Source organism: Malassezia restricta, chromosome IV (assembly GCF_003290485.1).
Source record: "Malassezia restricta chromosome IV, complete sequence".
Taxonomy (NCBI): domain Eukaryota; kingdom Fungi; phylum Basidiomycota; class Malasseziomycetes; order Malasseziales; family Malasseziaceae; genus Malassezia; species Malassezia restricta.
The window spans coordinates 712,118-725,000 of record NC_040196.1 but is presented as its reverse complement, the minus strand read 5'-3'; the positions used below and the strand labels follow the sequence as shown (position 1 = coordinate 725,000).

At 57.0% G+C, this 12,883-nt stretch overlaps 7 protein-coding genes across 7 annotated transcripts in view; 4 read left to right on the top strand and 3 right to left on the bottom strand.

Annotated features, from left to right (window-relative positions):
* MRET_2797 (uncharacterized protein) overlaps nt 1–571 on the top strand; it is a gene marked incomplete at both ends in the record, with an annotated part of 708 nt that extends 137 nt beyond the window's left edge. The window contains one exon of the mRNA XM_027629424.1: nt 1–571. This exon is cut by the window's left edge and continues 137 nt beyond it. Within this exon, the coding sequence (XP_027484832.1) occupies nt 1–571 (571 nt within the window).
* A 404-nt stretch (nt 572–975) lies between these two features.
* Nucleotides 976–2,821, bottom strand: MRET_2796 (transcription regulator staf-5 like protein; the record flags this gene model as incomplete). The annotated part of the gene is made up of 3 exons (XM_027629423.1): nt 976–2,564; nt 2,591–2,684; nt 2,714–2,821. 3 exons carry the CDS (start codon nt 2,819–2,821, stop codon nt 976–978), a joined length of 1,791 nt encoding a protein of 596 aa, XP_027484833.1.
* A 114-nt stretch (nt 2,822–2,935) lies between these two features.
* Nucleotides 2,936–4,503, bottom strand: MRET_2795 (splicing factor 3A subunit 3; the record flags this gene model as incomplete). The annotated part of the gene is made up of 2 exons (XM_027629422.1): nt 2,936–2,986; nt 3,013–4,503. 2 exons carry the CDS (start codon nt 4,501–4,503, stop codon nt 2,936–2,938), a joined length of 1,542 nt encoding a protein of 513 aa, XP_027484834.1.
* Nucleotides 4,504–4,604: 101 nt separating this feature from the next.
* On the top strand, nt 4,605–5,873 carry MRET_2794 (ATP-dependent RNA helicase; the record flags this gene model as incomplete). Its single annotated transcript, XM_027629421.1, has 4 exons — nt 4,605–4,610; nt 4,635–4,697; nt 4,729–4,777; nt 4,807–5,873. 4 exons carry the CDS (start codon nt 4,605–4,607, stop codon nt 5,871–5,873), a joined length of 1,185 nt encoding a protein of 394 aa, XP_027484835.1.
* Nucleotides 5,874–6,072: 199 nt separating this feature from the next.
* On the top strand, nt 6,073–7,362 carry MRET_2793 (cellulase (glycosyl hydrolase family 5); the record flags this gene model as incomplete). Its single annotated transcript, XM_027629420.1, has 1 exon — nt 6,073–7,362. One exon carries the CDS (start codon nt 6,073–6,075, stop codon nt 7,360–7,362), a length of 1,290 nt encoding a protein of 429 aa, XP_027484836.1.
* Nucleotides 7,363–7,882: 520 nt separating this feature from the next.
* On the top strand, nt 7,883–10,474 carry MRET_2792 (cellulase (glycosyl hydrolase family 5); the record flags this gene model as incomplete). Its single annotated transcript, XM_027629419.1, has 1 exon — nt 7,883–10,474. The coding sequence occupies one exon, from the start codon at nt 7,883–7,885 to the stop codon at nt 10,472–10,474; it is 2,592 nt and encodes an 863-aa protein (XP_027484837.1).
* A 23-nt stretch (nt 10,475–10,497) lies between these two features.
* Nucleotides 10,498–12,834, bottom strand: MRET_2791 (exosome complex exonuclease RRP6; the record flags this gene model as incomplete). Its single annotated transcript, XM_027629418.1, has 1 exon — nt 10,498–12,834. One exon carries the CDS (start codon nt 12,832–12,834, stop codon nt 10,498–10,500), a length of 2,337 nt encoding a protein of 778 aa, XP_027484838.1.
* Between the last annotated feature and the right edge of the window lie 49 nt (nt 12,835–12,883).

Sequence of the window (12,883 nt, the reverse complement as noted above, 5' to 3'; positions counted from 1 at the left end):
GTCGCAATTTGACTGTAATGCTATGGACTGGAACGGTACTATGTGCGACATGAAATGCTTCCCTATCAGCTCAACTATGTGTCTTGGTTTCGCCAGGGACGTAGAAAGGGAGGTTTACGGTGTATCGACCGGCATCTGGTACGCGCCTCATGGTGTGGACTCGGCCTGTCTCTACTTGGGCAGTGTCTACGGTGCGAACTATTCGGATCGAATTGGACCTAATACGACGGCCTGTGGATATATCGATTGGCCCGAGACGCGCGGTTTCGGCCCTGTGAAGCGCAAGGACAATGGTGATCAGTATACAAAGGGGTGCTGGGACACGCACAATAAGCCTGACCCTCGCTACAAACAAAACAGTGTGCATTTCTATGAAGGTGCTAGGCCTCTTAACCAAGAATGGTGTGAGAAGGGCTATGCCAACGAATGTGGTGAGGACACCGATATGCATTGTCGTCCTGATAACAGGTATGAGACACAGATCAGTTGCTTGCCGGGATTAAAAAAACCACTGAATCCCGAGATTCCTCGAAACAAGGATAAGATACCGGGCTTGAACAAACATGCCTAGGGTCGTTTCCTATGTAATTATTACGCACGTAGCTATTTCATGACACACGGACACAACAGTATCAAACCGCATTTGCGCGTGTTTAGCCGAGACGGTGACTTGTGGAGGAAGCTGAAATTGGCCCAATTTTTAAAATTCCGGTTGGTCCGGTGCTTCCTCATGGTCATCGGCACCTGTACAGGAAATTATCGCTGATGCGCGCCACCGCACCATCAGAACAGAGGCCACGCAATACCGAATAACGAACCGCAAAAAGCTCATCCAGCAAGTTTGAAATACCATACAGAAGCAGGAAGCATGGCGACATCAGCGGATGACGTCGCCGGCGAATGCACTACGTTGAAACCACTCCACACTGCACATCACATGACATGACTGCCGGGGTATATTGCACACAACTATACCTACAATGCGCCACGCCCGCCTCCTGTGAGAATAAGCTTGGGCTTGCGCTTTGGCCGCTGCTTCGTACCCGAAGGCGGCATTGATGCATCATCCTGTGCACGAGCCTCGAGGGCATTCCACGCCTCATCCACGTCCCGCGCGCCTTGTGAAGGCGTAGGCATAGTGGCAGTGGCCGGAGTACCCCACACCGTTCGTGGGCCATCGTTTGGCACATGATTTGGGGGATGCGAGGTTACACTGGGGAATACCACATCAGGGTCATCTGCAAGCCTTCCAGGATGGATAGGAAAGTACATTTCTGCACCAACCATAGCCGATTCGCGAAACGACATACCACTCGTATCGCGGGCTGCGTCACTTGCAGAGCCCCCTCTTGATGAGCTCTTGAGCATTGTATTCTTAGTGTCTTTGTCAGCCCGAATACGAGCACGTTCTTCCTTCGTAGCCTTTTCGTGATGCCGCTGTCTGCGTTGCGCCAGGGTCGAGCTCCATGACTTCCACGGAATATCGCCCTGAATTTGGCCTAACACTGAAGACGTGCGTGCCCAGTCAATCTCGACGAACGTCACGTCCGCTGACATAGGCAAATGCGCCATGTACTTACACTTTTTGCGAAGTGACTCGTCGACGGTGCCTTCCTCGGCGTGCTGCACAGCGACCATGAGCGTATCTGGAAACGCTGCGTATGTCCCAAAATGCGATAGAAGCACCTTAATGTCGATTGGGTGGATAAACACGTTCTGCCCTGACGCTGCCTGATAGTAGAAGTACGACATGCCCTGACGCTGCTCGTCCGGCACACACTGGGTGCCTACCGACTCAGGCAGAGCCTGCGCCTGCTCCCATTGTTCCATCAACTGCGTATGTGCCACACGCAGGAACTCAAGACTCAATTCGTCCAACAACGACGCATGCGGCGGTGACATGTCCTTCTGGACACTTGCGATGTCCGACTCTAGTGACGATGTTACCAAGCTCCGCGAAGCCAACACACATCGCGCGAATGCCAGCGCATCTGGCTGAGTACACGGTAAACCCAAGCTCGTGTCGACGGGCCAGTGCGGGGAGCGCGGCAAAGCTATCACTGAGTCATGCGGTCGCTCCATAAGGCGCAGCGTAAGAATATCGCTCATGTCGCCAACCTCACCGCGGCCATCGAGGAACGCCGCCGTATGTAAGTCGGCCAGTGACTGCGCATCGATCCAGCGCACTGACTTTAAATCACGCGCCATCACATCGTCCCAACACACTGGGCATCGTTTCACGTAGCGTTGTACACCACGCGTGCCCTTACCATTCTCGGCAACTGTGAGATAATGCAGAATGCACGCATAGCAATACACGTGTCCGCACCGCGTCATGCGAGGCGCCGTCGGTGGCGACAGGCATATGGGACACGTCGTTGCCTGTGTCGAATCAACAGACGATGCAGACGATGACATTCCATGCCGCATCCATGTGTCGGCCGTCGAAGGCACTAGCACCTGGACGATATCCTGCCAGGGCAACGGGAGGTCCGGATCTTGCATGTGGCGTCGGCTATCGAAAGACGGCCTGACTGCGAAACGGAACTGAGCATTCACATAACCTGGCGTCAGTATTTTATGCACATACGCTCTCTACTAAATGGTCTGAACCCATCGTGCCGGCGCGGACGGCGAGGTGCTGTGGCTGGCGGCTCTCGCGGTGGTAGGGTGAATGCCAGCAACTGCATGAGGTTAGGGCATGTCAACGTACGTGATTCAGGCTCTGAGCCCGCTTTTTGTTGCTCTGCCTCGACCCAGACGTGCGTGAGTCAGCCACTGAGGCCGGCGACGCTGAGGGTTCCAGCTGTTGCGCCCCCATGTCGTCGGCGCGTGCAACGACGACGTGGTCCAAGCAACGTGTGCGCGTCGTTTGGCCGCCCTGCCTGGCGACGTGGTATTTCTACAAATATTACGCACGCTGACACAGCACTGCCTACAGCAGGCCCTGGCGCTGGAGCAGCTCAAAGGTCTTGCGGGTATATGCCTGGGGTCAGTCCCTGTCATACGTACGTTGCCATGCTCATCCTCTACTTCGATCGTGTCGTCCTCTTCCACATCTTGTAGCCGCTTCTGCTGCCGTAACTTTTCTGCGAGCGCAAACGCGTCCTGAATGCGCGTCACGTCACGGAACTCGGGCGTGTTCGGCAGTCCTAGCGCACGCATGCCAAAGGCATGTCGTGATTCTTGAAAGTGCTTCTCAAACACCTTGCGGCCCTTGTATACATGGTCCGAACAGATCTCGCACCTGTACTCGACGCGCAAGCCATGTAGTTTGTACATCCAGAATGGAATGGGCTTGCCGTCCCAGCCGATCGGGAGCTTGAGAGGATTGTACGTTTTTTCTCCGCCGCCACCCTCGACGTCCTCACCCGCATCCTCGTAGCCCATACCGCCGGTTTCCATGGCCTCGTCCATCTCCGCCTCCATCGCCTCGACTTCTTCTTCCCGCTCCCGCTCCGTCAGTGATGCCTTACGCTCGATGTTGGCCCGCGTCTCGTCCCGCACAGACGCCAGTTCCATTGCGAGAGCTCGGACGAGCACCTCGTCGCGCGCAATCTGCTTAGCACGCTGTGCATGCTTCTTCTGTTCCATATCACTCTCACGCGGCTGCGGCGCAGCTGGCTGTTCACCACTCTGAAGGCGCCTCACAGCCTTGAGATGCCGTGCGGACGATAAATGCGCATCGTACACAGTCTGCTTCGCATAGAAGCGCTGGCACGCATCGCACCATATACCCGACTCAGAATTTCCTGTACCGTACAGCGCTGCCTCCTTTGTTTCCCAGCCAGGCACACGCCCGTGCTCCCAGTCGTCTTCAAAGGCACGCAGCGCCGCCGCTTCGGGCGCATCCATATCTTCCAGCGGGCGCGTCTTGTGCAAGAACGCTGACAGATATTCACGCAGCCTCGTAAGGTATACCTTGTAAGCCTCGCTGCGCTTCGTTGCGAGTGGCACACTCATCATCGAATCAAGCTGAGCCAAGTACTCGAGGTAACTGATGTGCGGCACGTTCCTTAGGTTGATAAACATCTCGTATGGCTCATACAAATCAAGGAAACGACCACCCATCTCCTCCCCACTGAATTCGCGTTCCATTATAGAAAAGTCAAAGAGGGATGCGTCTTGTGCTCCGAGAATTGATGGTGTCGCGGTCGTCTCGAGGGAAATAGCTCGCTCAGGGTATTTTTGGTAGTAGGCCTGGAGGTGCTCTAGTCGCGCGTAAAACTTGGCCATCGCGCCGTCCTCATCATCCACGTCGCCCGCCAGAGCCTCCCACTCCCGCGCGCGCTCGCCACTCGCGTCTTCATACATGTCCTGCAGCGCATCGTACCGAGTCACGATCTGGTCCAATAACTGCGACGACGCCAGCTGCCACTGCATCTGCAGACGATGCGACGAGGCCCTGGGCGGATTGTTAAGTGTATTGACCAGAGCGTCCTCATACTGCTCGATCTCCTCGTGCGTCATACGCGCACTCTCGTACACGGACGTCTCCGCCATTGTCGGCGTCAATAAAGAGTGGGACGACAGAGTGGATTTTTTTCCCACGTGAGAGAAAAAAGTCCGCTTTGGCTCCTGACGCGCCGATCGGCTCACAGACCATGACGGTATGTCGCTTGCACTTATGCCAGGACATCCACGCAGATCAGATTGTATTCGAGAGTAGCGAAGAAGTCACGATAGCGCCAACCTTTGTATGTGCAGCTTGACCACAGCTAACGACAGGATGCACTCGGACTGAAGGAAAACTTGCTGCGCGGCATTTATGCATACAGTACGTCTGCTGCATAGAACTAACCACAGACTTTGAAAAGCCATCAGCCATTCAGCAACGCGCCATTTTGCCCATCTTGCGCGGCCGCGACGTCATTGCACAGGCGCAGTCTGGCACAGGCAAGACGGCCACCTTCTCCATTTCTATGCTTCAGACAATCGACGTTTCACTTCGCGAGACGCAGGCGCTTGTATTGAGTCCCACGCGTGAGTTGGCCACACAGATCCAGAGTGTTGTGCTTGCACTCGGCGACTATATGAACGTGCAATGCCACGCGTGCATTGGCGGCACATCTATTGGCGAGGATATTCGCAAGCTTGAGTATGGCCAACACATTGTTTCTGGCACGCCTGGGCGCGTTTTTGATATGATTCGGAGACGGCATCTCCGTACAAAAAATATCAAGATGCTCATTATGGACGAAAGTGACGAGCTGCTGAACATGGGCTTCAAGGACCAGATCTATGACATATATCGCTACTTGCCCCCTGCTACCCAGGTTGTACTTGTCTCTGCCACACTGCCTCACGATGTGCTTGAGATCACTACCAAATTCATGACGGATCCTGTGCGCATCCTCGTGAAGCGTGATGAGCTCACGCTCGAAGGTATCAAGCAGTTCTTTGTGGCCGTCGAGAAGGAAGACTGGAAATTTGACACACTCTGCGACCTGTACGACACACTGACGATCACACAAGCGGTCATTTTCTGCAATACACGGAGAAAAGTCGACTGGCTCACAGACCGCATGCGCGAGAACAATTTCCAGGTTAGCAGCATGCACGGAGAAATGCAACAGCGAGAGCGCGACGCTATCATGAGCGAATTCCGTCAGGGCGGCAGTCGCGTGCTGATTACGACGGACGTGTGGGCCCGAGGCATTGACGTCCAAAACGTGTCGCTGGTTATCAACTACGACTTGCCTACGAACCGCGAGAACTACATCCATCGTATCGGTCGTTCTGGCCGCTTCGGCAGGAAAGGCGTGGCGATCAACTTTGTCACCACGGAGGACGTCAAAACTTTGCGTGATATTGAACAGTATTACAGCACGCAAATCGACGAAATGCCCATGAAAATCGACGATCTAATGTGAGCTCACCTGCATGTGGCGGTGTAGCGGCTGCATATTCTATAGGCAATTTCCCCCATGTAGTTGCGCATGCAAGGAAACGGACTTCCGAAGCCACACTGTGTTTATTCCGAGCGGAGGGTTTTCCTGCCCGTGCGATGGTATAGAAAGCGGGGTAGAATGGGTTGATGGCGCCTAGAACGATTCAGGTTTCAACCTGCATATGTGTCGGAGAAGTGCCATGCTCTACCGTATGCTTTCATGTGCTCTTCTGGCCTTGCTTGCCGCTACCTTGTTCGTGCGGGCCGCCACGATAAAGATGCCCGCGAACTCGGATATCGCCAAGCGCGACTTGCCCAAGTGGGATTGGACGAAAGACAAGGTTTACGGCACGAACCTCGGTGGTCTATTTCTTCTCGAGCGCTGGATGTATGAAGACTGGATGGTCGAAAAAGGTGGTGACGATGCATGGGACGAGTACACCATGTCGAAGAACGTGGGCGATGGAATGTATGACATTTTGAACGAGCATTTCGACTCATGGTTCACGGAAGACGATATGGATACGCTCGCGGATGCTGGTGTGAATATGCTTCGTATTCCTATCGGCTACTGGCCGTTTGTCTCTGCCGACGAAGCCGGCGAGCCATACAAGACCGCTTCGCATCTCGACAAGCTCTCGCAAATCATGAAGTGGTCGCAAGACCGCCACATGTATGTGCTTCTGGACCTACACGGCATGCCTGGCAGCCAGAACAACGACCAGTCGAGTGGCCGCAACCACACGTCCAACGACAACAAGCAAGTCGCCGACTGGTACAGCGATCACAACCAGCGGTTGTCGCGCAAAGTCGTGCACAAGATGCTTGATTGGCTTGACTCCCAACCGAGCAAGTCTGTGGTGGCTGGAATCACGACTGTGAATGAGCCCAAGGTGTATGACAACGGTGACTACCAGGGCAAGCTCTTCGACTTTTACGGCTTTAGCATAGATGCACTAAAGCCGCACGGCATTCCGCTGATTGCGCACCACGCCTTTGTGAGCAACCCATACGGCTACTGGCGCGACTTTGCGCAGAAGCAGGAGACCGGCACATTTGTGCTGGATGACCATCCGTACCCTGCGTGGTTCCAGAGCCCTGAGCCTACGGACGAGGGCCAGATCTTTGGCAGCGTGTGCCGATTCCGCGACTCCATGGCCAACTTCCCTGCGCCCGTGCTCATGGGCGAGTTCTCGGCCATCTCAGCTCTCGACAAGGACGACTGGGTCGAGCGATACGTCAAAACCCAGCTCAAGGTCTACGGCTGGTCAGCCGGCTCCATGTTCTTCAACTTCAAAATGAAGGATTCAGGTCGCCGCATCCTGGGTCTGTCATCGGAATCCAACAAGAAGTACTCGATGCTCAGACTGATCGAGGACACGATCCCCAACCGCGATACGTCCAAGTCTGTCAAGGACTGGACGAACAGCCTCAGTGACGAATGTGGCGACGACCCGAACATTCACTGGTAATGGCCACGCTGCCTCCTGACATAGTTGATCTGCATTCCTTGCTTAGCCCCTATATATTGTAAAATGCCAATGTGTTTCCCTGCGTGATCGGGCGCGACGGACGATCGAGATGCAGCTCCGCTCTTCGACTCTGCTCCCACTAGTGTGTCCTGCTTGGCATGTATGGTGGGCCCTGGCCTCGGTACTCGCATCCAATCACGGACGCTACGCTATCTGATAGCGAGGGCCCTGACAGCTGCACCAGGGACACGTGCTATTGCGCCTCTGTCCTCGCTGGACGATGTGACCGAAGCCCTAACACGTGATTGGGACAAGCACGGGAACTCCGTTTACGCCCGTGGCGCCTTCTGCGCCGCAGTGCGTGTCAGGTGTTAATTTCATTTTTTTCTTCGTTCAGTTCGGCAACATCTTTGGCGCGGACAGCGGGAGTTTGTGGGTGCCTTAAAAAAGTAACAGCCTGAAACGCCCACATTCACACAAACTCTAGGTAGTCCATTCATCCGTTCGACGCGTCTCTCCCATGTCGAACCAGGGCCACTACCTCTTTGGCCCGAATGCCAACATATCAGTTCGTGGAGAAAAAAACTCCGACGCCCTGAATCAAGACAATTCAAGGCATTCAAGTGCCTCGCTGAACTTTCATGATGCTCCCACCTTTATCGCGCAGCCTAGCGCTGAAGCTTTCGGCTCGTCGTCGTCCGCTACTGTCCACAACACCGTTTCTCCCGCCTCACCGAGTCAGCCACCTGCGCCTCTGCATTACGAGGCTTCGCGCTCGCCTGTTTCCAATGCGATGCAGGCTCCTAGTGACTCGGCCGGCCCTGATGCGCATGCCCAGGGCCGCACAGTCGTAGGCGGCAAGCGAGCCTCGCGGCCCATCAAGACGAACCCATACGGAGCTGCAGCGCCTAACGGCTATGCGTCTGGGCATGCGCCACCTGTCCGTATGGCTGGCTCTCCACCTCTCGCGCCGCAGTCCAAGAGACACTCTCGACCCAAGGACCTACCCAGTATCCCTGCCGCGAAAGACTCCGATGCTCGCGTGCACGACACCAACATGAGCCCATCCAAGTCGGGGACGCTCCCTGGACGCGACAGCTCTGCACAACAAGCTACGCTCGCCGACTCAACACTGACCTCGAGCAAGTCCAAGTCAGGACAGGCTAAGTCAGGACAGGCTCACGCGCCTGGCACACAAGGTGCCTCTGTGTCCGAGGCGCCCACTATTAAGCAAGCTAAGCCGAATCAAAGCGCTCGCCGCTCTTCCACCACTGCCCGTGTGGCCGACGAAAGCGCCGAGGCGCCTCTCAGTCCCAGCAAGCCGACGAACCCATTTACTCAGCCATCACTCAGGGCATCCTCTGCTCACCATGGCAACCTTACCGGTGTCGGAGCTGGCACAGGCCTCGCAGCGTCATCAGCTTGGCCGTCTAATCACCAAGCTGGCACAGCTATGCCGCCCTCGCGCGCTACTTTGGCTCAGCGTGCCCCGGCTCCGGCTGGGCCAGACGCCGGTGCTACGTCTCCAGCTCAGGCCGCACGCTCCCAAACCGCCGCCGCGCCAACCGCGTCTACAGCCGCTCGTGAGTCTCGCAACGCGAGCCGAGGTGGCGCACCACCGACATCGTATCCGGCGCATGACCATGCAGACTACGGCGAGAAGCCTGTGGCCGCGCGTTCGCGTCCGTTCCGATGGCTGCCATGGCTGATTGCGGCCGTCGTGGCCGCCGTGGTGCTGGGTGTGGCCTTGGGTGTTGGTCTAGGAGTAGGTCTGTCGAACGACGATGACTCAGACAAGAACAACCTTGCTACACCGCCGGACCGTGCCGACTCGTCGAGCCCATCGAAGGACGGTAACGGTGACAAGGACGGCGACGAAGATAAGGGCGGCAAGTCGGACGATGGCCCGCGCAAGGCACCTCTGCCGGACCCGTTGCCTGCGTGGAACTGGACGTCGACGAAGAACAAGGTGTTTGGAACGAACCTCGGTGGTCTGTTTCTTCTGGAGCGCTGGATGTATGAGGACTGGATGGTCGAACAGGGCGGGCCCGATGCTTGGGACGAGTACTCGATGTCTAAGAATCTCGGTGCCGACAAGATGCAGAGCGTGCTGCGGAACCACCTTGACTCGTGGTTCACGGAGGATGATATGAACACGCTGCAGGATGCGGGCGTGAATATGCTGCGTATCCCCATGGGCTACTGGCCGTTCTTCTCGGCCCAGGAGGTGGGTGAGCCGTACCAGAATGCGTCGCACCTCGACAAGCTCTCGGAGATTATGTATGGAGCGTGGAACCGAAGCATCTATGTACTCATTGATCTGCACGGCATGCCTGGCAGCCAGAACAACGACCAGTCGAGCGGTCACAACCGGACGAACCTGGGCAACACGATCGAATGGTATTCGTCGAAGAACCAGAAGTACTCGCGTCAGACAGTGAAAAACCTGCTGAGCTGGCTCGATAGCCATCCGGCCAAGTCAGTCGTGGCGGGCGTTACAACGGTCAATGAGCCTAAGATCAACTCGAATGACGATTACGACTCGATCCTGCGCGACTTTTACGACTTTAGTATCGAGCAGCTGAAGCCGTTCAAGATTCCCCTTATTGCGCACCACGGCTTTGTGGGCAATCCATACAAGTACTGGAAGTCTTATGCGAGCGACCAGGAGCTCGGCACGTTTATTTTCGATGACCACCCCTACCCTGGCTGGTTCCAGAACCCCGAGCCGACGGACAAAGACGACATGCTTAGTCGCATCTGCAACTTTGGCAACAAGATGGAGCGCTTCCCTGCGCCCGTGCTCATGGGCGAGTTCTCTGCCATTTCTATTCTCAATTCGACGGACTGGACGACCGACTACCTCTCGACACAGCTCAAGGTGTTTGGCTGGTCCGCCGGCTCGACCTTCTTCAACTTCCGCCTCAACGAGACTCAGAACCCCGTGCTGTCGGAGCCATTCGCGATCGGATCCAAGTACTCGATGCTCGAAATGCTTCGCGACAACAATCCCACCGGCCGCTTCCCCCGTCGAAACGTGTCCATGCCTGTCGTCGAATGGACCAACAGCCTGACTTCCCACTGCGGAAGCGATCCTGAAATCTCGTGGTAAACGCGTGTATATAGTCTACGTTGTTACTTGTTACGTCGTGCGAATGTCCCACTGCGTTGTCCGCTGCGCTTGAGGTTCTTGGGCCGTGCACCGCGCGGCTCGGCGGCTGCCTTTGTGGGAGCCAGCAGCGAGGCCTCCGAGCCTGACCGCGGTGCATCCAGCACACTCGTGGCTTGTGCGTAATCAAACGGCACAGGCGCCGCTTGGCTCTTTTTCGTCTTGGGTGCTCGTACCTTGATGTGTTTGCTGACACGCACAATGCCATCATCATCCTTGTCTCTATCGTGCTTGACGACTGTCGTCTCGTGCGCCTCGGGTGGTATTGGCGCAGCGTCCTCGGGTTCCACGGGCTTCTCATCCACGGGCTTCTCATCCACGGGCCCCTCAGGCTTCACGGGCTCCTCAGGTTCCTCAGGCTCCCCAGCCCTCTCAGGCCCACGCCCGACCAGACTACCGAGCCGCTGCACAAACTCCGACTGGATCCGCCGCAGCGTCGCAGCAGCATGCGACGGCGTCCGCGCAGACGGCATCTCGAAAAGCGACTTGCGCTTCGTGCTTGGTGCCGCCTGCGACGATACGTGCAGTCCACGGAACAGCTGAGCATCTGCCCTGCTCTGTGGTGCCTGGGCATCCCACACGCCTACCTGCACGCCCGCCTCTGTCCATCCTTCTTCGTCTCTCACATACCGCTCTCCGAGGTCTTCGTCCACTGCCACGTCCGTCTTGGGCATCGACGGCTGCAGACCTGCCTGGTAAGCCTCCCATTCTGCTTTCACAGCATCCACAAGCTCATGCATCCGCTGCACAGACTTGCGCAAACGCATCGGCGTGCGCGTATGCGCCTCAGGCAGCGTCAGCGGCGGACGCAGCGCAAGACTAATCAGCACCTCGTCACTCAGAACAAACGCCGGCCTCTCGTCGTCCTCTCGAGCCTTTTCATCGCGCCACTGATGCAGGCGCCGCAGAATACGCTCCTCACGGCTCAGCGGCGTGCCAGGTGGCGCGTCTTGGGCGGCCCGCGCGAGATCACCGCCAAGTCGCAGCCACAGCGTTCGCCATCCATTTCGCGAGTCGCCCTGCGCATCCCATGGCACCTTGATATATGTCTTGGACGCCGTCGCTTTGCTCCGCTCAAACACGTCGGTGATCGCACTGTGTCCCGCATACCGCTCAAGGTCCAGACGCAGACAGTCGTACACATACAGGAGCGAGTGCGTATCACTGCGGGCATAGAACAGCATCTCGCGGGGCAGCGGCCGAATGCGCCAGTCAGCCGTTTGGAAGCGCTTGTCCGCCTCAAAGCCCGTATAGCGCAGCAGCAGGTACGCAAGGCTCAGACTGCCAAACTGCAGCACACGCGCAGCTTGGAACGTGTCAAACAGGTTGGTGACAAACAGACCCAAGTCACGCTGCAGCCATAGGATGTCGTGGTCGGCTCCGTGCAGCACAAGCACCTTGTCAGGATGCGTGAAGGACGCATTCAGCATCTCAGCATGCTCACGCACCTCGTCCACGAGCGTATCGACGATCCAGTCGCCCCAACGCGTGCTAATCTGCATGAGACACACAAGACCCAAGTAGGTCCGATGGCTGTGGTGCTCCAAGTCAATGGCGATCTCAGTCACTCGTGCCTCTTCCAGATGCGCCGCCAGCGCATGCAGCTTATCGAGCGAGTCGACCCACGTCAGCGATGCATCCGGCTCGTCAAGATCGAGCGGCTCCGGCGCCCTCGGCTCATCAACGCGGTAGGCAGAGGCAGGAATGGGCGTCTGCTGGATCTCAACATAATACGCATTCAGACGCGCATCACCCTCTGTCCCATACTGCCCCTCTACTGTCGCGTGCTCAGGCATGTCCCACGCCGGATCGCGCCATCCTAGCGGCACACGAGCATTCGGCTTGCCGAAGCGCAGCTGCCTCGTCCATGGCGCACACGCGCGATTGTCAGGACGCCGCGAGAACGCATCCTGCGGCTTTGGTATCTTGGGAAACAGCAGACTCTTCGGTAGCTTGCCCGTGCTCGGCACCACCGGCTCGTCCTTTGGGGCGATCGGCCGCCGCCCGGCATACTCGTCCAAATACACGTCCGTGCGCTCCAGCAGCCGATCGATCGTCTCGCCAGCCTGTGCCGAAAATGATGCGGCATCCATCATACTGTCCATCCTCTGCCTCTCACTACCCATCCACGCCGTCATCGTGCTTAGCACGTCGTCCAAGTCACCACTCACGCCATCAAGCGCCTGCTTCACGCCCGGATCAATCGAGCAGTAAAAGTCGAGGTCCGTCGACGTCGGCAGGAGACCAGCCGTACGCGTCGCCGGCTCAAGCACCTCACTGACTTCGCTCAAGCGCTTTTCCATCGCGCCGACGCCCCCTCGTCGTCGTCGGAAACGGCCGCGTATCTCGAAC